Genomic DNA, 25,000 nt, shown 5'->3' on the forward strand with positions numbered 1-25,000 from the left:
AGGCTGAATTTTCTAATTCTGATGAAAACGTGCATGAATCTGTTCCAATGCCATTGAACAAAAACACAACTAGCGGTTATTCTAATATTAGCAAAGATGAAAATGAATATTCGCAGTTGGATTTACAATATGAAGTGGTTCCAATTGTAGACAAAAAATTGGTGGATGCTGATAATGATTATGAGACCTTCGAAGAAAACACAAAGACTAACTTAAATGAAAACGAATACGAGTGCTTGAGTATTTCCACATTGCAGGATAACAATGCATTCAAGATGTATGACCATTTGAATTTCCACAATATGAGCAAGGAGGGACCTGAAGCGAATAATGAAAAATTCAAAACATGGGACTATGAAACACTTAATAATGCTAAAAAACATTCAGAAGAATTAGAAAGTCAATATTCTGAACTGATGTCATTTAACAACCGTTCGGAACCGGTTAGGGATTCTACAGTTGCTGCTCAGCAACCCAAGACTGCACAGAAACCAGAAGTTAGACCAGTGTCTATCTCGGATTATCAAGTATGTCAGTACAAACAGAATTGAAAATAAATTAGATAAATGAATAAAATTACAAAAACAGCAAATCACGTAAATCATTGCAATAATATGAAAAAAAAAAAAATGACAAAGAAAAGATTGATAACAAGAAAAACAGCAACAATGATAAAAATATAACAATGAGCCAATGAGAGGACCTCTGCAAGGTCGCATGACCTGCTGGAAATTGTAACCAAACACTATTTTCTCATCTCATAATGGGAAGGACACATTGGATAATATAGTTTGAGTTGCACTATTGTTTTTAATGTTTCAGTCATTGGACTGTGGTCATGCTGGAGCAGAGTCAAGAACAAAAAGAGAAAAAAAAAATTAAACAAAAACTTTAAACAACAACAAAAAAAAAAACAATGAAAAACAGGATGTTCACATTTGGATTGCTTTTGATCATAAATCTGCTTTGACTGGACTGACTCAGAGTTTAACTACAGCAACTACAACAGTATATCCTAATAATAATGGTTGTATAAATCAAGTGAGATTGAAAGAGAGAGAGAGAGAGAGAGAGAGAGAGAGAGAGAGAGAGAGAGAGAGAGAGAGAGAGAGAGAAAGAGTGAGAGAGAGAGAAAGAGTGAGAGAGAGAAGATGAGGGAGAAGGAGCATTAGTGTAAAGCGGTTTTAAGCAGGTATTGAAACCAGGACTTACAATCAGCTTCACACTTGCTTGTCTTTTAATAATAGTAATAATGATGGTGATGATGATGATGATGATGATGATGATGATGATGATGGTTTTTGTCATAACTGCAAAGTCCCAGTCGACTGTATCCACAACACTGTATAACTGGGTATTTAAATTTGTTTATCAAAATCCTTTTGGGAAAGATGAAACGGTGAGTCGACTGTGGCAGGATTTGAACTCAGAATCTAAAGAGCCAAAATAAAAACCCAAACACATTTTGTTTTATTTTGCCTCGCCAATGCACTTAAGAATTGTTTTCCATATTTAGATACAAAGCTAAGATGGCAAGCTGGCAGAATCATTAGCACGCCAGCGAAAACGCTTAGAGTTCAAATTCTGCTGAGGTTAACTTTACCTTTCATTCATTAGGGGTCTATGAAATAAGTACCAGTTGAACACTGGGGTTGATGTAATCAACTAGACCCCCTCCTCCCCACCCTGAAATCGCTGGCCTTGTGCCAAAATTTGAAATTAATTTAGATACAAGGTCAACAACTTTTGAGGGGAGGGGAACAGTAGATTACAGTGAGCCCAATATGTGACTGGTACTGTATATTATTAATCATGGAGGAATGGTAGGCAGAGTTGACCTTGGCAGTGCTTGAAACCAGAATGTCAGAATAGATGCTGCAAAGTATTTTGACATGTAAATGATTCTTCCTGCTTGCTACCAGGGCAAATAATGATAATTATAACTATAATAATAATAATAATAATAATAATAATAATAATAATAATAATATAATCCTTTCTACTGGAAGCACAAGGCCTCAAATTTAGGGGGAAGGGATTAAGTCGATTACATTGACCCCAGTACGTAATTGGTACTAACTTTATCAACCCCGAAAGGATGAAATGCAAAGTTGACCTTAGTGGAGTTCAAACTCAAAACCTTAAATAATTAATAATAATAATAATAATAATAATTGCCAGCATTAAAAGGTACCAAAAGAAGGAAGTTACTAGAAGTGACTAGGAAAGTAGATTCTGTTATTAGTAGGATACTAAAAATATAGAAAGTACTAACTTATTGATCTATGCAGGAGGGGTAGTAGTCACCAGAAGATTAGATATCTCACATTAAAAGATTAAAAGAGTAAATGTGGAAAATGAGACTACAAAATAAAGTGAAGACTTTAAGACAAGACTTTAATGTGTTTAAATGTACATTGTATTTTATATATATATATATATATATATATATATATATATACACTAGGGGTGCTGAGAAGTTCCTGGCTTTGGGTAAAAGAAAATAGAGGAAGATCAGTTAATTATGATTTTTATCAACATATTCCCTCTCTCCGATTCACACACTTATTGCAGCAGTTCCTCAGTTTTTTTAAACCTTGTAATAGAACTTGGAAGGTTGGGCCTCCAGTCAACCCTTTCACAATACCCTTAAAGCCAGCAACTTTTCAGTACACCTTTGTACATATATTTTGATCAAACAGACTTCAGAAAAGCTGGGGTTGGTCTGCACTGGAAAGACTTATATCGATTAAAAGAGCATTGTGCATATCGCCATCGGAAGTGAAAAATCCAGCTTTTCAGAAGTAAAAAACTGCTGTCTCAAATTAATTGATCTCCTTTCAATTTTTCTCTGAAGAAGGATTCTGTCCAAGATGCTGGATTTTCCACTTCCTATGGCGAGTTAACTATACTCTTTTCATTATCGATTTTATTGTGTTTATATATCATCATCATCATTGCATTGTTTAATGTCTACCTTTCATGCTGACACACACACATACACACACACATATATATAAAACAAAAGAGGTGTATTCCCACACAGGAAAAATATAGGAAAATTTGTTGTTGAGAATGCACCTAAATTTGAAAAAAACAAAACAATTACAAGTTTTTCTAACTTAGGTGCATTTTCCTATATATATATATGTGTGTGTGTGTGTGTGTGTGTGTGTGTGTGTGTGTGTGTGTGTGTGTGTGATATATATATATATATGTATGTATATATAAGTTCAGCAAAAATTTAGATTCGAATGAATATGATACTTAATTTAGATGCACCAGAATTTTGTATGGTGTTATCCATAAAAATTTGCGGGGTGATTATAATCAAAATAAGCAACAAGAATGACTCCGGTAATTTGGTACAATTGTTTCGCACTACATAATTTAATAACTTTTAATAAAATGATGTAGTGCGAAACAATTGTACCAAATTACTGGAGTCATTCTTGTTGCTCATTTTGTATATATATATATATATATATGCACATATATGTATGTATCTATGTCTTTCAGGCTTCATTTTTGTTTAGATAGAGGGGGTCTTCTCAAGCACAGCAAACCATTGGTTACCTTGACCCTTTGTCATCTCTGTGAGGTTCAACATCTGGAGGTCATTCTTATCCACTTTGTCCTACATCTTCCTAGGTCTCCCTCTTCCACAGGTTCCATCCTCGTCAAGCAATTAGCACTTCTTTCTGTAACTGTTCCCATTCATATGCAACATGTGGCCACACCAATGTGATTTTTCTCTCATACACATTACACCCGATGCCCTTTATGTCCAGTTTTTTTTTTCTCAACTCACATTTTGTGGTACATGCGCTCTGATATTACTTATCTAACGGAGAATGCCAGCTTCGTTTCTTTCAAGCCTGTGGCATGTCATCTGCATTCAAAGCCCATGTTTCACTGCCTTGTAGCATTGTTGTTTGTACACAGACATCGTACAATCTGCCTTTTACTCTGAAAGAAAGAAAGAAAGAAAGAAGAAAGAGAGAGAGAGGAAGATGAAAGTGAAACAGCTCTTCATGTGTGTGAGTATTTATGTATGTGTATATATATATATATGTATATATATAATATATATATATATATATATATATATATATATATATATATATATATATATATATATAAATATATATATATATATAATATAATATATATATATATATAATATATATATGTATATATATAATATATATATATATGTATATATATAATATATATATATATATATATATAATATATATATATATAATATATATATATGATATATATATATATAGATATATTATATATATAATCGGTGGACGCATGCAGTTGTCCAGTGGTACCCGCGCGAGCTGAAAAGACCACCCGGAAGACCTCCACGACGCTGGAATTACGATTTCAGGAGGACGATTGGGATCACGTGGATGAGAAAGGCGCAATCCAGAGAGGAGTGGACAGCGTGCTGTGACCAGCGGTGTCAAATGGACGCCTGATGGACTGGTCGGTCAAGGTGATCAAGGTGATATAAATACAAAATAAGAAAATGGAGGAATAGATTTCTTTCAATCTTGAGGTAAAGCATTTTACCTTCGCCCATATAATACAATAAATGAATTAATTGCATTGCAATTCTTAGCATTTATGTATTAGCATTTCTGGGTACTTTACTGGCAGTATATTGGATATATGTTATCCCATAGAGGGTTACACTCATAACCCCTATCTCACTTTGTACTTTTATGTATATATATATATATACATAATAAGTAAACACACCAGCATCGGTTGTCAAACAATGCTAGGGGGACAAACACACACACACACACACACACACACATATATATATATACATATATACGACGGGCTTCTTTCAGTTTCCATCTACCAAATCCACTCACAAGGCTTTGGTCGGCCCGAGGCTATAGCAGAAGACACTTGCCCAAGATGCCACGCAGTGGGACTGAACCTGGAACTATGTGGTTGGTTAGCAAGCTACTTACTACACAGCCACTCCTGCACCTGCACACAGCCACTCCATGTTTACTATGAACTTTTTACCCCCTTAACTTAATTAGCGGTCATTCGAATAGCTCTTTTGTCTAAATAGCGGTCAATAACACAGTAATTTCCCTTTGTATAATGGTCATTTTTCATAGCGTTTTTCCGATGGTCGGATAACTGAAGAGATGGTGGTGTGGATTTCCACCTCAGCATCCGAAACTCAGAGTTTTATCTTGGCTACCGAATAATTGTCACATATTATATTTACAGATATATATATATTTCTATATACAACTTATAAGTAAGGGCTAAAGAAAATTATTTCAAAGCCAGTATGCTGATAACAGACTATTAAATTGTCAATTTCCACATATAATCTACTCGCTACAGCAAATTTTAACCGTAAAGGTATTTTAATATGCTGCCACATTTCTTGATGGACTTTTTTTCTGTAGAGAAAAAAACTTCATCCTATATTAGTAGTATATTTCTATATACATATAATTGAGGTGTATTCTGTTAAGAATGTATTAAAGTACAAAATATATATATATATCATCAACATCATCATCATCATTATCATCAGTGTTTGCGTATTGGCATTTGTTGTTTTGCTGTTTGTATTTCTTGGAAGGTTATGCAGCTGTGGGTGATGAGGTGGCTTTCATTCCCTTTTTTGTCACCACATCTTCAACAGGGTTCACACCTTCAAAGACACGCGAAATGTGACATGACATACGTGAGAGATAGGTGAAGGTTAGCAACAGGAAGAGCATTGTATCTGGCTGTAGAACAGCACTTCAGTGGTCTACGCGTGTAAGCCGTGCTAGCCAGGGAAACAGGATGGATTGATAGATGTGTTTACTCTGCTTTATGCGTACTAAGTTCTCCGTGACCTATTTGTAAAACAAAATGTACCAACATACTTATATATACATATACATACATACATACCTACATATATATATATATATATATATATATATATATACATTTATATATATATGTATATATATATGTGTGTGTATATATGTACTTACACACACACACACACACACACACACACATGTATATATATATATATGTACGTACAAATACATACCTACACACATATACATACGTACATACATACATATCTTAGGGTTTGAAGATATGCCATAGTAGTATCCTCTATGGCGAGAAACCTGGGATAACCCTATAAACCGGTCTTCATCAGTAATAAATATATATATATGTATGTAGTGTACAGATATATATATATATATATATACAAATATGTAGATATATGTATGTGTGCATTTGAGTGTGTATGCGGACATATACATGTATATGTAAGTGTGTGTAAATATGTAAAAATATGTGTGCATATATAGATGTTTATATAATATTTGTATATGTGTGTACTTTTTTTTATATTTGCTTCTGTGTGTGTGTGTGTGTATGTATATAAGTATGTATGTACATATATACATATATACATTTATACGTATATATATATATATATATATATATATATATATATATATATATATATGTATATGTATAAATGTATATATGCATATATAGAAACACACATGTATAAATACATATTGTTTCAAAACAATGATAACATTAAAGATTATATTAATTTTTTAATAATAAAGATAAAAATAAAATATTTTAAATAAAAATAGTGAAAAAAAAAATGTGTTGTTGTTGTTTCTTTCTGATGTGAATTGCTTTAGCTGTATTGAGGAGTCTTGAGGGTTCTGACCCTTGTGTCTTGTATATGTAGACATTGAGACAAATGATTCCTTGTTGGTATCTTTGCTCAGATACCAATATCTAAATATCAGTATTCTTTTCTAGTCTAGGCTCAAGGCCCGAAATTTTTGGAGAGTTGGTGGGGTTGGCAGTCGATCAGATCAACCCCAGTATACAACTGGTACTTAATTTATCGACCCCGAAACGATGAAAGGCAAAGTCGACCGTAGCAGAATTTGAACTCAAACATAAAGACAGTCAAAGTACCGCTAAGCATTTCCCTTTCTACTATAGGCACAAGGTGTGAAATTTGAGGGGAGGGAACTAATCAGTCACATTGGCCCCCAGTATTTCACTGGTACTTAATTTATCGACTCCCAAAAGGATGAAAGGCAAAGGCAACCACAGTGGAATTTAAACTCAGAACGTAGTAACAAACGAAATACTGCTAAAACTTTTCGCCTGGTGTGCCAATGATTCTGCCAGCTTTCTGCCTTAAAAATAATAATAATAATGAATAGGCGCAGGAGTGGCTGTGTGGTAAGTAGCTTGCTTACCAACCACATGGTTCCGGGTTCAGTCCCACTGCGTGGCACCTTGGGCAAGTGTCTTCTACTATAGCCTCGGGCCGACCAATGCCTTGTGAGTGGATTTGGTAGACGGAAACTGAAAGAAGCCTGTCGTATATATGTATATATATATGTATATGTGTGTGTGTGTTTGTCCCCCTAGCATTGCTTGACAACCGATGCTGGTGTGTTTATGTCCCCATTACTTAGCAGTTCGGCAAAAGAGACCGATAGAATAAGTACTGGGCTTACGAAAAAGAATAAGTCCCAGGGTCGAGTTGCTCGATTAAAGGTGGTGCTCCAGCATGGCCGCAGTCAAATGACTGAAACAAGTAAAAGAGTAATAAAAATAATAATATAAAAACCTATAACAATGGTTTCTAATAGTAACATTTGTGGTTGTTTTGTTTTCCTTTTGTTTTGTTTTCCTTTTGTTTTAGTAAGAGATTTCAAGATGGTAACAAAGTGTTATTTTTGGCCCGGAGGAATAGGGAGAGGACGGAGGGCAGCTACGATTGTGGCTTCCGAGATAACTTGGAAGAGAAAAGATTTGGAAGGAAACAAGCAAAAACCAAACTTATTTCCATCACCACCACCACCACCACCATTACTACTACTACTACTACTACTACCACCACCATCACTGCTACTACCACCACCACCACCACCACCACCACACCATTACTACAACTACTACTACTACCACCACTACTACTACCACCACCACCATCACTGCTACTACTACCACCACCACCACCACACCATTACTACAACTACTACTACTACCACCACCACCATCACTGCTACTACTACCACCACCACCACCACACCATTACTACAACTACTACTACTACCACCACCACCATCACTGCTACTACTACCACCACCACACCATTACTACAACTACTACTACTACCACCACCACCATCACTGCTACTACTACCACCACCACCACCACACCATTACTACAACTACTACTACTACCACCACTACTACTACCACCACCACTGCTACTACTACCACCACCACCACCACACCATTACTACACTACTACTACTACCACCACTACTACTACTGCTGCCACCACCATCACTGCTACTACTACCACCACACCATTACTACAACTACTACTACTACCACCACTACTACTACTGCCACCACCATCACTGCTACTACTACCACCACAACCACACCATTACTACTACTACTACTACCACCACCACCACATCTGGTGCTTCTACTACTACTACCACCACCAATATCAACATCATTACCATTACTACTACAATCACTATGGCCCCTATCACCATCATTACTACTACTACTGCCACTTCCACCACCACCACCACCATCATCATCACCATTGCTGTGACAACCAATATAGCCACCATCATTACTACTACTACTACTACTACTGCTGCTGCTGCTGCTTAATCTATTACTACTAACACTTATACTAGTGCTGAAAAAATACCACCATTTGTATCAGTTGAAATAAAACCCACTTTAACACACTAAAGAAGGGATGCACTTGATGCTAAAAATAGTAGCCGAGTGTCCCTCATATTCACATCCTATTGCCTTTAAAAGAAAACAGGACATATCAGATAATGTAATAATTTCTTCTAAAGTGCAAAAAAAAAAAAAGAAATTGTGATGGTCGTGGCTGGAATGTCTTAAATCATATGTCTGCTTGGACAAGGCAGACCTGGGGCTAAACAACAGCAATAACATATCTGCATTGACACTCCTAGTTTGTAAACTGTATAATCTTCCTGCCATGACCTCCACTACATATATAACAGGAATTGTAACCAAGGTCTTCCTCTCACATTTCGTTATAATTGGAATCTACACCATCTTTTACTTGTTTCAGTCATTTGACTGCAGCCATGCTGGAGCACCGCCTTTAGTCGAGCGAATCGGCCCCCAAGACTTATTCTTTGTAAGCCTAGTACTTAGTCTACCGGTTTCTTTTGCCGAACTGCTAAGTTACGGGGACGTAAACACACCAGCATCAGTTGTCAAGCGATGTTGGGGGGACAAACACATATATATACATATACGACAGGCTTCTTTCAGTTTCCGTCTACCAAATCCACTCACAAGGCTTTGGTTGGCCCAAGCTATAGTAGAAGACACTTGCCGAAGGTGCCACGCAGTGGGACTGAACCCGGAGCCATGTGGCTGGTAAGCAAGCTACTTACTACACAGCCACGCCTGCGCCTACGTAGAAAATTTCATTAAAATATGCATTTTTCCTGGAAGTTATGAGGAAACAAAGTCATTGGGGTGGCTACACATTTGGAGATACGTCGATATTTGTCTTTCAGCTCTTAAGTATTTATATTCCGTGAGTGAATTCATCAAGGACCATGAAAAAAACAAAGAATAAAAAAGGCTTAAAAACGTTTCATCCAGATTTGAACTTGGAATATAAAGGAAATAACTCCCTCCTTCCCCATGGAAAATTTGGTTGTACCCCTTGTCATTAGAAAAACATTCGACTGTGTCGGACATGTAAACTTCCTTAGCTAAATTGTCTCTCTACGGACTCAATATCTCTCTCGTATTAAGGTTTCATGTGAGGTCTTACTAGATACTAACAGTAGTCCTTTTTGAGCAACTCTGGAATGAGGTTTTGGGTTTTGTCACACTCATATACATCAATAATGTCCACAGCTGTAGGAGGGCGTCTTGGGAAACGTCCCAAGTATTTATATTCCGGAGTGGCTGTGTGGTAAATAGCTTGCTAACCAAGCACATGGTTCCGGGTTCAGTCCCACTGCGTGGCATCTTGGGCAAGTGTCTTCTGCTATAGCCCCGGGCCGACCAAAGCCTTGTGAGTGGATTTGGTAGACGGAAACTGAAAGAAGCCTGTCGTATATATATATATATATATGTGTGTGTGTGTGTTTGTCCCCCCAACATCGCTTGACAACTGATGCTGGTGTGTTTACGCCCCTGTCACTTAGCGGTTCGGCAAAAAGAGACCGATAGAATAAGTACTGTGCTTACAAAGAATAAGTCCCGGGGTCGATTTGCTCGACTAAAGGCGGTGCTCCAACATGGCCGCAGTCAAATGACTGAAACAAGTAAAAAAGTAAAGAGAGTGAGTGAATTCATAAAAAGAAACAAAACAAAAAAAACAAAAACTGAATATTATAGACCAGGGGAGACAACTCGAACGAAAAGGATTATCGGTATTTCGGCAGACCTACACATGCGTGGCTCCTTCGACTTCTTAATAACTTCCAGAAAAATGGGTACTTTTTTTTAATGAAATTTTCTATAAATATCTTTCAGACGGTGTAGATCCCGATTATATTAGAATTGCCGTCACCTCCAATAACATTAATTTGTGCATAGAAGCAACCTGTCTTCATTCTTCCCTCACTAAACGCCATCGACAGGTAAATCCACACAATCCATCGTCTAACGGTTCAAATTTAGGTACAAGACCCAGAAATTTTAGGGGTGCTCAATGGATACTCATTAAATCATCCCTGAAAGAACGAAAGGCTAAGTCGACCTTGACAGAACTTGAACTCAGAATATAAAGATGGGCGAACTGCTGCCAAGCAGTTTGTCCAGCCTGCTAACAAATGAATCGACCCCTGTACTTATTTTTTTAAAGCCTGGTATTTATTCTATCAGTCTCTTTTGCAGAACCGCTAAGTTATGGGGAGGCAAACACACCAGCATCAGTTGTCAAGCAGTGGTGGGGGAACATAGACACAAAAATACACACATAGATAAATATATCATCATTATCATATACATGTATTATATATATATATATGCGTATATATATATATTATATATAATGAGGGTAGAAATTGATATCAATTAACATCAATTTAAACCGGTGGGCTAGCATATTTAAAAAAATCCCAAGATTTAAAAATTATATTACTATTAAGAGGAATGACCACTTAAGTAAAATAACTTAGTTATCATTAAGCTAGTGTTAGGAACATAAATTGTGACTAAGGTTTGGCAGAAGATTTTAATTCAGAACTTTCGAAAAACAAGACATTTGTATTAGAGTCAGAAGCAGTTTCAAGTGGGTTGGTATCAAAAGGGTTAAATGCTAAAGGATTAAGGTTTAATTATGAAATGGTGTAAAAATGCAAAAAAATAACATTTCCTAGAAATTAAACTGAATGCAGTGTGACTGTGCGAAATGTGTGGCATTACCAATAAAAAACAAAAAGTATATTTTCTTTTCTTTTTTTTTTTTAATATTTATTCTGTGCATATTTACAAATGAAAAATATTTCTCTATCCCAGAGCATTATTCACACCTCATCTTCATTTAATAACATATTGGGTATTCCGTTCTTGATAGTAAATTTTCTGCCAGTCTCAGGACAAATCAATTCTCCTTCTTCAATCTCAATCTGTAAAAGAAAGAATAAAGAAATTAAGAAATGGTGAAAGCTGCATTGGAGAATATAGATAGATAGAAAGTTATGATGCTAGGTGTTTCCATTATTTTGTCCAACCCCTGTACATACAATGGGCTTCTTTTAGTTTCTGTCTACCAAAACCTCTCGAAAGAGCTGTTCTTCACTCCTGCTCCAGAGCGTTGGCTGCGGGGTCACTCTGAAAAGCTCTATCTGCGACGATTTCATCTCAATCGAAGGAGAGGGGCTTTCTCTGTCCGGGTTGCGGATCCGTGGAATAAGCTGCTGGACGAGATAGTGAAGATGCCGACGACCGCTCAGTTCAAAGTCTCCCTTGACCACAAGTGGCCTGAACTCTTTACATGAACACCACCCTGTACATAACTCCATGTCCCCCTACATGGCCTTGCTTTTTGCTTTTTGAACCAAAAAATTAACTAACTAACTAAGGTCAGCCTGAGGCTATTGCATAAGAAAATTGCCCAAGGTGCTACACAGTGGGGACTGAACCCAGAACCATGTGGTTGCAAGGCAAGCTTCTTACCACACAGCCACATACTTGCATGGGTAGGACAGTTTATTGAGGCAGATTTTCTATGGCGATGCTGATGCCAACCACTTTCCCAAGTGTATGGGGTACTTTTTCTCATGGCAACGGCATTAGTAAGGTCACCAGGTAACTTGCAAGACAAAGAAAAAGTCCTGCGCTCCAGCATGGCCTAAGGAACTTGCCCATATGCAGGGCTGAGTCATGCTGGTTGGCGAGTATCTGTATAAAAAAACCATACATTACCTCCATTAGAGCGTGATGGACTTTCTTCAAAAATTCATCATTGCTTTCAAAGTCTTCAACAAGAGTCTGAGGAATACAATCTGGATGACCAACCTGTGAATTAGAAACGAGGTTAAAAATAATTTCTTACACAAGGACTAAATGTAGAAATGTATTTGGTGGTGGGGATATTGATTTAAATCAATCTCAGAATTTGATTGGTTTTATCATCATCATCATCATCATCGTTTAGTGTCCGCTTTCCATGCTAGCATGGGTTGGACAGTTCAACTGGGGTCTGGGAAGCCAGGAGGCTGCACCAGGCCCAGTCTGATCTGGTAATGTTTCTATGGCTGGATGCCCTTCCTAACGCCAACCACTCCATGAGTGTAGTGGGTGCTTTTCACATGCCACCGGCACAGGTGCCAGACGAGGCTGGCAAACGGCCACGATTGGATGGTGCTTTTTACGTGCCACTGGCACGGAGGCCAGTTTATCCCTGGAGGAATGGAAGCAGAAATGATTTGAATGGAAAACCTAAAAGGCCACAATTGCACATATTTGTGTATGGAGGGAACCTGTGGAAGGGTTAGACTCAAGATGTGGGATGAAGTGGTGAGAAAAGATCTTCAGATGCTGGGGTTCAATGAGAAGATAAAAGACCAAGACTTGTCACAACTTCCCAGATGAAAATCCTCCTAAATTGTTTCTGAAATATCAGATGATTTGGATATTAATAATTTGCTTAGGGATTATGAATGATGGGAAAATTCAGAATGAGGATTTAATAAAAAAGAGAGATCAGAGGGACAAGATTCATAAGGGATGAAAGTATAAAGTTGTTGAGTTATGAACCCATTTACAGCTGAGTGGACTGGGGTAATGTTCTCCATCTAGCTGATCAATGACACTTGAAAACAGTCATGGCTCAGGTAACACCTGACGGCAGGTGTAAAAGTGGGATAGTCTGAAGATCCTTTGGTAGAAGACATCTCAGGATGGCCTGAAGACAGGCAACATTACATGAAATGGATGTGCAAGAGTAGGGGTTGATTGAAACTGGTGAAGAAGGTAGTCCCTAAATGTGTTGAGCAGCACAAGAAGACCTAAAGCTAAAAAGGGCTCAGAAACACAATGCACTGCCCAGCCTGGGAATTGAAACCATGATTTGTAGTTGTGAGTGCAACAGCATAACCACTAGGCCATGTCTTCACCACAAAAGGTTAGTTACTAAAAATAACGTAGTATGCATATAAGTGCAAGGCTCAGTGGTTCAAACATAGGACTCACAATCATGAGGTAGTGAGTTCACTTCCTGGACTGGGCTGTGTGTTGTGTTCTTGAGCAAGGCACTTTATTTCACGTTGCTCTGTTTCACGTAGCTGTAGAAATGAGTTGTGATGTCTCAGGTGCCAAGCCGTATCGGCCTCTTTGCCTTTCCCTTGGGTAACATCAGTGGTGTGTAGAGGGGAGGATGGTATGCATGGGCGACTGCTGGTCTTCCATAAACAACCTTGCCAGACTTGTGCCTGGGAGAGGAACTTTCTAGGTGCAATCCCATGGTCAGTCATGACCGAAGGGGGTTTTTACCCTATGTGGGGGACTACTGGTCTTCCATAAAAACAATCTTGTCAGGACTTGTACCTCAGAGGGTAACTTTCTAGATGCAATCTAGAAAGTTGTGTGGAGAGGAGAGGCTGGTGTGCATAGGTGACTGCTGGTCTTCCCTAAAACAACCTTGCATGGACATGTGCTTCGGAGGGCAAATTTCTAGGTGCAATCCCTTGGTCATTCATGTCCAAAGGGAATCTTTTACTTTTTTTTTTTTTACCTTTACCTATGTAGGATGAAGTATTGAAAGCTGATAATGATGAACCTTATGAAGGAGATGATGGAGGACCAAGATAAGTGGTGCATTGCAGTACTCTAGAAGACCTGCCCACCACTACAGAATTGAGATCCTAAACCAAAGTGCCACATAAAAAGCATAGGTGTTTGTGTTACATAAAAAGCACCCAGCATACTCTGTGGAGTGGTTGGCATTAGGAAGGGCATCCAACTGTAGAAACAAAGCCGAAACAGACTATGGAACCAGTCAAGCTGTCCAACTCATGCCAGCATGGAAAACAGACATTAAATGTTGACTGTGGTGGTGGTGATGATGATGATGTATCTTTCTGCTTAGCAGTTCAGCAAAAGAGACTGATAGATTAATTACCAGACTTGAAGAATAAAAAGGGTATTGGGGTTGATTTGAGTGCCATAATGTGGCAAAAGTCTTATGACTGAACCAACTGCAGATACACACACAGAAATGCTGTGCTTACAATAACAAAAGAGAAAAATGTAATACTAACATCAGTAACGGCTGAATACAGAGCAGACCAATCGACTTTGGAAATCATTCGACAAATGAATTCTTTGTTGAATTCTGCTTCTTTGATTTCTAACTTCTTTGCCTGAAAGAATACAGAACAGAACCAAGAATGAATCATAGAAAGCATTATTGAGAAAATGTTTTAATCTTCTAGCATTTAAACTGGGCCAAAATATTTCACCTGTTTTATGTTCAAAGCTTTTGGATTTCATATTTAATATTTATTTTCTAAAGCCAAGTACTTATTCTATCAGTCCCTTTTAGCTGAATAGCAAAGTTATTAGGACGTAAACACACCAACACCGGTTGTCAAACGGTAGTGGACACACACACACATATATATACACGACAGGCTTCTTTCAGTCTACTAATAAGGTTTTTGTCGGCCAGAGGCTATAGTAGAAGACACTTGCCCAAGGTGCCACGCAGTGGGACTGAACCTGGAACCATGTAGTTAGGAAGCAAGTTTCTTACCACACGGCTAGTATATTCCTCTCCGGGAAATCTATAACCGTTCAGTAGATAGTACAATATTTGCTGGTTACAAATAAAACCGTAAAATATAATACTATTGAAAAGGTTGCAAGAGGCAACGAAAATAAGAAAAAAGTGGAAATTTTGCCGGTGAGTGTGTTAAATTATAAGGCACAAAAAGAAAATGACTCTCCCTAGACACAACAACAGAATAATAATACGACTTATATTTGAAAATAACGGGCGATTACAAAATGTTAAACTATTGTGCCAAGATACCTTTCTTCTATTTGAGAATCTGTTTTGTTTTCACAAGTTACTTAACCTTCATTAATTCGACTATACTCTTTACTCTTTTACTTGTTTCAGTCATTTGACTGTGGTCATGCTGGAGCACCGCCTTTAATCGAGCAACTCGACCCCGGGACTTATTCTTTTGTAAGCCAAGTACTTATTTTATCGGTCTCTTTTGCCGAACCGCTAAGTAACGGGGACATAAACACACCAGCATCGGTTGTCAAGCAATGCTAGGGGGACAAATGCAGACACACAAACACACACACGCATATATATATATATACATATATACGACGGGCTTCTTTCAGTTTCCGTCTACCAAATCCACTCACAAGGCATTGGTCGGCCCGAGGCTATAGTAGAAGACACTTGCCCAAGATGCCACGCAGTGGGACTGAACCCGGAACCATGTGGTTGGCAAACAAGCTACTTACCACACAGCCACTCCTGAGCCTACGTTTAATATATTACGTCACTTTCGTTTTATACTGAAAATCAAGGAAGTACTCATTCGACATATCACCAGAGTTACTGACTGACAAACATGAAAGTTTTTTTTGTCTTTTATAAAGCCATGCCTATTCCACATTTTTTTAGGAGAGGGTAGCCACAACAAGAAACACATTAGGCATTCCATTCATTTCCCAACTCAAAGAGGCGAGCCCTGTTCTATGCTCGGGTCAAGGCATAGAAAGGCAACCCCTAATACAAAGCAGCGGGGCCCGACAGCATAGGTTGGTTTGCCCCCGCTGCATCATGCCGGTTCCGTATCCCTTTGAGCAACATCAGATTCACTCATCCATCCACAAACACTCTCCAAGCTTTCCTATCATTTATAAACTCTCTTGCCTCTCTCACCCCAACATCGCTAACCACCAAAGCTTTTCTCACTCCATCCATCCATTCATCCACACAAACCGAGGTGGATTTCTAAATTCGAAAGATCACCGCAATGTTAACAAAATAATATAACTAGTACTATATTACGAGAGGTGTGCTAAAAACGGTAGTACTACTTAAGAAGAGTGATCCCGGTGCGCGCACTCAAGTACTTGCGCATCCGAGCTAGCTAGTCGTGACTAGTCGATCCTACAACGACTACCTAGCAAAGTAAATAAAACACAAAATAAATAATTTTTTTTACACAAAGTAAATAATATTTTAAACAAAACAAAAACACAAAGTAAATAATTTTATAAAGAAAGTAAATAAAACACAAAAACACAAAGTAAGGATCGACTATTCACGACTAGCTAGCGCGGATGCGAGAGTACGCGCACCGGGACCACTCTTCTTGAGTAGTACTGCTAAATCTTCTTAAGTACAACAGCTAAATCGCCCTTAAACCACACAAATGTTTTTGCATAATCGTATGAATTCCCGTGTGTAGAACACAAATTCACAAAATTTTTCTGAAAATTCTCCACCCCACAAAATAAAGGAATAAAAGTTATGAAGGGCTATACAGGGTGCTTAAACCATAATTGCCTAAATATTTATTTATTATTATTAAGATGGTAGGATATGCTTTTGTAGAAAACTTCCACGTTCGGCACGAAGTGTTCAAAACAAAATACGAGCACGTGTTTAAAACGATAAAGACACGACGAGTCTTTGAGCGGCGGATTACGGGCAATCTGCAACCCGACGGACTTTCTGAATGGCACACCAACGAAAAAAATTACATAGAATTTCTTTTTTTAGTAGTGCAACCCGCCCGATGATGAGCCCATGTCTCATGCGGCCCGCTTCTTGGAAAAGGTGGCCCACGCTGGTTTCACGTTGCCAGTCTACCTCCGAGAAATAACAGCCAAATCTCACCCAAACGTCTTTAAAAAAAAACAAAAAAAAAAACAGAATAAAAATAAGACACGATATTAGATTATGGGTACTACTAGCGAACAGTGGTCCCAGTAAAAAAAAAAAAACTCAATTAAAACTGGAGTGGTGGTCACGGAAAAATGCATCGTCGATTCGTTGACCGGGGGTTAAACAATAACCAATACAGCCGCAACAAAACGCAAATATATTCAGATATGGGAATGAATAAGAGACAATTATGATTGAGGCTACTTACTGTAATACCCAGCGGGTAGCCTTTCAGTACCCCTTTAATAATTGTAGAGGTTAACATGTTGTGGGTGAGCAACTTCATGCTGGAAACTTACAATACATATACAGGTAGAGCTAGCAGTTAGTTTAGCTGCTTTATTTCGTACTTTCAAAACTAAAATGTGAATCGCACAGAGTTATTATGCTAGAAGCAAACTCCTATTTTAAAGTGCGATTTTAATGAGAAGTAAAATTTAGGGTTAATGTTTACTTTCACTTTCGGCCATCAAAAAGCAAAAAACAAAACAAAAACAACAAATGTAATAGGTGTAAAAAAAAGTGTATTAAACGAATATAAAAATAAAAATTTGCGCCGGTGGGTAGGAAGAGGACTTTCGGAAAATTTTACAAGATACTTTACTTTACTTTTTTACTTGTTTCAGTCATTTCACTGCGGCCATGCTGGAGCACCGCCTTTAGTCGAGCAAATCAACCCCAGGACTTATTCTTTGTAAGCCTAGTACTTATTCTATCGTAAACACACCAGCATCGGATGTCAAGCGATGCTGTGGGGACAAACAGACACAAACATATACACACCACACATACATATTTACATATATATACATATATATTTCTTTACTACCCACAAGGGGCCAAACACAGACGGGACAAACAAGGACAGACAAAGGGATTAAGTCGATTCCATCGACCCCAGTGCGTAACTGGTACTTAATTTATCGACCCCGAAAGGATGAAAGGCAAAGTCGACCTCGGCGGAATTTGAACTCAGAACGTAACGGCAGACGAAATACGGCTTCGCATTTCGCCCGGCGTGCTACCGTTTCTGCCAGCTCGCCGCCTTCATTAAAAGATATCCATATATGTGACGGGCTTCTTTCAGTTTCCATCAACCAAATCCACTCACAAGGCTTTGGTCGGCCCGAGGCTATAGTAGAAGACACTTGCCGAAGGTGCCACGCAGTGGGACTGAACCCGGTACCATGTGGTTGGTAAGCAAGCTACTTACCACACAGCCACTCGATGTTTTCCCTCATAACTTTTAGGAAAATGAATATCTTTTAATGAAATTTTATATAAATACCTTTCAAACGGCATAGATTACGAGTATAAAGAAATTTATGGGAAAACTTTTTCCGTGGGGGTGGTGTGATGACTTTTGAAGAGAAAAAAATTCATAAATTATTTTTCTGCTTGAGTGTAAAGGAAATAAGTTTTAAAAAATGTTTTAGATTCATTTATTTTCTGTTTGAGTAAGAGAAAAAGGGTTTTAAAAAGATTCCATGTATCATGGTGAGAGAAACAAATTCATAAATCCGGCGTTGAATATAGTTTCATTATGGAAGAAAAAGTTAAAGGCGATTTAGCTGTTGTTTTTAGCACATCTCCGTTGGTGGCATCGTTTCTTGAAAACCCTTTTTTCTATTACTCAAACGAAAAATAAATGAATCTAAGATTTTTTTCAAACTTTTTCCCATTACACTCAAATAAAAAACTAATTTATGAATTTCTTTCTCTTCAAAAATCATCTTCCCCCACATCCCTTCGAAAAAAAAAAAAAAGGATCTTTTCGGTTTGACCGGCAGTTTTTAAAAATAATTTCCACATAATTAAACACTTTTAAACTTCGTATACTGGTAGAATGTGTTTATAAAACACCTTTTTCTCTTGGCTTTATTGAGAAAATTCTATAGTTTGTAATATATTTGTTGTTTTTTTCACCAATCAATGACGTCTATTGAAGTAAAAAACATTCTGTGCCGTATGAATATGTCCCTCGTTTAAGAAACAGATTGGGTTTATTTAAATTTCTGAAGAAAAAAAGATACCCTTCCCTCTAACCCTAACCCTAAAACAGATTGAAATGCAATAGATCGATACTAGGGTCATAATTATGGGTGGCAATTTCATATGACACTGCTAGAAAAAAACTGCCGTTCAAACCGAAAAGATCCTAAAATGTCATTAAAAGATATCCATTTTCCAAAAAGTTATGAGGGAAAAAATCGGATCTTGTGAATTTTCCGAAAGTCCTTGTTTTCAAATTCGTTTAATACACAATTTTTAAACATCTATTACACTTGCTTTTTTTTTTGGTGACCAGGAGTCAAAGTAAATATTAACCAAATTTAATACCCCTCCCCTCAAAAGCTGCGTAAATCTTAAAAAAGAAAACGAAAAAGCCAAACGATAAGGAAACGCACAGACAACGAAACGATTTAATACACTGCTAGCAAGGAAGCTCATCGAATGGGTATGTGTACGTGTTTGAGGAGGTGGGTTACTGTGTTTTTATGTGTGTCAGCGTGTGTGTGTATGAATGGGTGTGTCTATGTGTTTGAATATGTGTTTGTGTATGTGTGTGTGTATGCAGGGCTGGATTAAGACCCATCGAGGCCCTAAGCACTTAAAAGATTTTGGTGCCCCCATAAAAGACAATGTAATTCAAAAGATAAACAATAACAAGCCATAAAATATATTTTTATTTTTCAAAATGAAACAAAACAAGAGGGAAAATAATGTTTATTTTTGCATACTTCTACTTTATTTATATTTGAAAAGTTTCCTCCTACTTTTTTGAATTGCAAGGTCTTTGATCAGATCCTCAAAATTAATCTTAGGTAACACATCTGCATCTATACATAGTAGAGATAAAGGCATCCCGAATATTATTTTAGCAAGTTTAAAGTGATTTCTTTTGTGACGTAAACTATTTACCATTTCTGTAGTGCCCCCTCTTTCCCTTGATGCCCTAAGCACGTGCTTTTTTTGATCTTTTCGGTTTGAACGGCAGTTTTTTCTAGCGGTGTCATATGAAATTGTCACCCATAAGTATGACCCTAGTATCAATCTATTGCATTTTAATCTGTTTTAGAGTTAGGGTTAGGGTTAGGGTTAGGGGTGGGGGGAAGGGTATCTTTTTTTTCTTCAGAAATGTAAATAAACCCAATCTGTTTCTTAAACGAGGGACATATTCATACGGCACAGAATGTTTTTTTACCTCAATAGACGTCATTGATTGGTTGAAATTGCAGAAACTGAAGAAAAACAACAATAAATATCTTACAAACCATAGAATTTTCTCAATAAAGCCAAGAGAAAAAGATGTTTTAAAAAACACATTCCACCAGTATACGAAGTTTAAAAGTGCTTATAGTTACGTGGAAATTATTTTAAAAAACTGCCGTTCAACCGAAAAGATCCGCTTGTTTTCCTTAATAGTTAATCCAGCGCTGTGCGTATGTATCTTTGTGTTTTTAACTCCATTGATCGGAAGCCAGTATTGGTTTGTTTATGTCCCCGTCATCTAGCAGTTGGGCAAAACGTAACCGATGGAATATCTGATTGACTAAACATTTTGGATTTTTTTGCTTGGCTGCCATTCATGCCTGTTTCCATAGTAACAAGTCGAACACGAGAACTCTTATGTCTGCGAGAAAAGCGCATGCTGGCAAATATATTGAAACCACTTGTTGATACTGTGTTCTGTTTTATATCCACCTGGAAATTTTACCGATCTGGGAGTCTGTGTCAGCGAGGAAAGACCCATGGTTTGAAAGTGGCACCCTTCCTTTTGCGACTATAGTGCTTTCCCTTTACATATGGGTTAAGGAATTGGCTTCAGTCAGGTTTTTTATTGAAGAACTGGGGATGTACCATTGCACATCTGTTGCTGTTGAGCGTTGCGGTCTTCGTCCTAGTGGGAGAAGTCCGAAACGTGGTCCTTTGCTATTCGTAAGACCCGCAGAAGAGAAAGCAGGTCAACCCCCGACACCGAGAGCATCGACGGATGGATGAATGCGCATCTAGGCTCAGCGGTTGCGTAGGAAGTCAAAGACAAGAAACAGGAAGAAAGAGTGAGAGAAAGTTGGAGCGAAAGAGTACACCCGCTGCCGGTGCCTCGTGGAGCTTTAGGTGTTTTCGCTCAATAAACACACACAACACTCGGTCTGGGAATCGAAACCGCGATCCTCCGACCGTGAGTCTGCTGCCCTAACCATTGGGCCATTGCACCCCCACTTGCACAGCTGTTGATTTTAACATCTATGTTAGGGAAGTATGTGCGGAGGACTTTCTCCGTCATCCAATTAAAGTTGGTGGTCATGGAAAGATTGTTGGAATCGATGAAACTGTCTTCTCAAGACGTAAGTACAACCGAAGAAGGGTCCTACCTGAACAGTGGATTTTCGGAGGAGTGAGTCGCGAGGTCAGACAAGTTTTTCTTTATGTAGTGCCATGCTGGAAAAATGCACACGTCGCTCGATTCTTCCAGGAACCACAATTTTCAGTGATTTGTGGAGGGCGTACTCTCACATTCCTGAAATTGATGGTTACAATTTTGAGCACAGAACGGTGAACCACAGCGTTGGGTTTGTTAACTCGAAAGATGGTACCCACACTCAACAAGTGGAGAGTATATGGGCCTCTGTAAAGCGAGCTAATAAACGACGCTGTGGCACTCACCGTTCCATGGTAGATTCAAATCTCTGTGAATTTATGTGGTGCAGGAGATAAAATTACGATTTTTTCGAGAAATGGAAAATTTTTACAATCACAAATTTACCCGAGAAATTGCTTGAATGCATTTTTAACTTTCGTTTTCAATGAACTGGTCAACGGAATGTTGTTTTTTTTTTTAAATATTGGATCTTTTCGGTTTGAACGGCAGTTTTTTCTAGCGGTGTCATGAAATTGTCACCCATAATTATGACCCTAGTATCGATCTATTGCATTTCAATCTATTTTAGGGTTAGGGGTGAGGGAAGGATATATTTTTTTCTTCAGAAATGTAAATAAACCCAATCTGTTTCTTAAAGGAGGGACATATTCATACGGCACAGAATGTTTTCACCTTAATAGACGTCAGTGATTGGTTGAAATTGCAGAAATTGAAGAAAAAACAACAACAAATATCTTACAAACTATAGAATTTTCTCAATAAAGCCAAGAGAAAAAGATGTTTTATAAACACATTCTACCAGTGTACGAAGTTTAAAAGTGTTTAGTTACGTGGAAATTATTAAAAAAAACTGCCGTTCAAACCGAAATGATCCTAAATGTTTAATTTTTAATGTGCTATTTTGTTTTTAGATAAATCGTGCTATAAGTTTCTTATTTTGGTAAATATTTAATCTTTAGTGCGCTGTTTATCGCATAAATGCATATCGAATGCGTAAATGTTTGTTTAAAAAATATTTAATTTGTAATGTTCTGTTTATCGCATCAAATGCACATTGAATTCTTAAAATTACAAAACACATATTGTTTACTCGTTTAGGTGGTTGTGAGGTGTGCTAAAAATAACAACCAAATGACGTTTTTGGATAAATCTTTTAAGTTCGTGTTATCGCATTAAATGCATATGGAATCCTTAAAACTACAAAAGACTTGTTGTTTACTCGTTTTCCGTGCGTAGAATACAATTAGGATCTTTTCCCTTTGAACGGTAGATCGAGAAATTAATTTTTTGTAACTAAACACTTTCGAACTTCGGACACTGGTAGAATGTGTCATATGAAACATCTTTTACTCTTAGGGTTTTTGAGAAAAGTTTATGTTTGCAAAGTTATTTCGTGTTAAAGTTGTCGTATTTCGGTAATTCCAACCAATCAGTGACGTGTATTCAGCTGAATAAAATTACTGCCGATGTTTGTCAACAACAACTATCAGCGGTGTATATTTCGTTTGTCACTGTAATTTATGACATCGTTCGTGCATTTGTACTGGTTTTAGCTTTAAGGTTAGGGTTAGGGTTAGGGTTTTAGAGTTAGAGTTAGGGTTAGGGTTTTAGGGTTGGGATTAGGGTTAGGGTTGGGGTTTTAGGGTTAGAGTTACGGAAAAAATGAAAAATGAAGAAATTGGAGGGGTAGCGGTAGCGGGAGGGGGGGGGGCAAAAGAGTCTTTCCGAAAATAGTAGCTGAAAAACAGGAAAAAAACCCTAAAAAAACCCCCAAATTTTACATAGAATTCCTCCAAACAAGGAGGGGTTCAGTCGATTACATCCGCTCCAGTGCTCAACTGGTATTTTTTTTCATCAACTCCTGAAAAGCTTAAAGGCAAAGTCGACCTCGGCGGAATTTGTACTCTGAATGTAAAGCCAGAAGAAATGCCGCCGAGAATTTTGTGAACAGGTCGCGGTCTCAAAGCGACGAAAATATTTTAGTAGAATTTGAATCTAAAACGTACAGAGCCGGAAGAGGTGTCACTAAGCATTTTGTCCGACTCAGTGACGAGCCTTTTTATATATAGTGCTCAGATGTACTACAACACGTCGGAACCGAATATTATGATGTATAGGAAGCGGAGGAATTCAAATGGTTTTGTCGCTAAACCAAGTCGATGACTCGGTTGGCAGAGCCGGTAGACCGTCGGATAAAATGCACTGCGGTATTTTGCTCCCACTCTCGGCGCTCCGAGTTCAAATCCGGTTGGGGTCTTCTTTGCACCATGGACACACGTAGACATGCATTAAACACGCTTGGTGGAAGCGCATCCCCTAAAATTTTTTTGAGGTCAATTATAAAGCTTTGAATATCTTTCGTTGGATCTGGGTTTGCACCCCTAAACAAATTTCGTCCCTGCACTTATGCACGTACATACACAAACACTCACACACGCACACACTTTACACACGTACACAGATACACATACACCCGTACCTACACTCACACACTATACTCCTACATATACACACACACTACACACATACCTACACATACACACACTCACGCATACACTACACATGTACACACACTGCTTTTATAAGGGTGATAGATTGACATAATTGTCTGGCCGTAAGGCGGCGAGCTGGCAGAATCGTTCGCACGCCGGACGAAATGCGTAGCCGTATTTCGTCTGTCGATACGTTCCGAGTTCAAATTCCGCCGAGGTCGACTTTGCCTTTCATCCTTTCGGGGTCGATAAATTAAATACCAGATACGCACTGGGGTCAATGTAATCGACTTAATCCTTTTGTCTGTCCTTGTTTGTCCCCTCTGTGTTTAGCCCCTTGTGAGTAGTAAAGAAATGGTATTTCGTCTGCCCTACATCTGAGTTCAAATTCCGCCGAGGTCGACTTGCCTTTCATCCTTTCGAGGTCGATAAATTAAGTACCAGTTACGCCTGGGGTCGATATAATTGTTTAATCAATCCCTTTGTCTATCCTTGTTTGTCCCCTCTGTGTTTAGCCCCTTGTGGGTAGTAAAGAAATATAATTGTCTGGTCATCGGCTGGTATGTCTTGTAGTATCCGCCCTGGTACTGTAGGCTCTGAGTTCGAATTTCTG

The 25,000-nt window shown here is 38.1% G+C and overlaps 2 protein-coding genes across 2 annotated transcripts in view; one reads left to right on the forward strand and one right to left on the reverse strand.

Moving 5' to 3' along the window:
• The window catches only part of LOC115223231 (docking protein 6), a 67,068-nt gene extending 66,414 nt beyond the window's left edge, over positions 1-654 (forward strand). Inside the window, exon 3 of the mRNA XM_029793715.2 lies at positions 1-654. This exon is cut by the window's left edge and continues 429 nt beyond it. Coding sequence (XP_029649575.1) covers positions 1-551 — 551 coding nt within the window. The 3' untranslated portion in view covers positions 552-654.
• Positions 655-11,539: 10,885 nt separating this feature from the next.
• LOC115223313 (multifunctional methyltransferase subunit TRM112-like protein) lies at positions 11,540-17,866 on the reverse strand. The gene is made up of 4 exons (XM_029793825.2): positions 17,720-17,866; positions 14,852-14,953; positions 12,516-12,608; positions 11,540-11,716 (listed from the first exon to the last, which is right to left on the reverse strand). The coding sequence occupies exons 1-4, from the start codon at positions 17,795-17,797 to the stop codon at positions 11,615-11,617; spliced, it is 375 nt and encodes a 124-aa protein (XP_029649685.1). The 5' UTR covers positions 17,798-17,866; the 3' UTR covers positions 11,540-11,614.
• Positions 17,867-25,000: the final 7,134 nt, after the last annotated feature.

Source organism: Octopus sinensis, linkage group LG22 (assembly GCF_006345805.1).
Source record: "Octopus sinensis linkage group LG22, ASM634580v1, whole genome shotgun sequence".
In the NCBI taxonomy this organism is placed as follows: Eukaryota; Metazoa; Mollusca; class Cephalopoda; order Octopoda; family Octopodidae; genus Octopus; species Octopus sinensis.

Excerpts from the sequence above, each read along its gene's own strand:
- LOC115223313 (XM_029793825.2), bottom strand. The coding sequence starts at position 17,797 with ATGAAGTTGCTCACCCACAACATGTTAACCTCTACAATTATTAAAGGG. Across the intron at positions 14,954-17,719 it reads GCTACCCGCTGGGTATTACA|GCAAAGAAGTTAGAAATCAA; the intron begins GTAAGTAGCCTC and ends GTATTCTTTCAG. Across the intron at positions 12,609-14,851 it reads TGTATTCAGCCGTTACTGAT|GTTGGTCATCCAGATTGTAT; the intron begins GTTAGTATTACA and ends TCTAATTCACAG.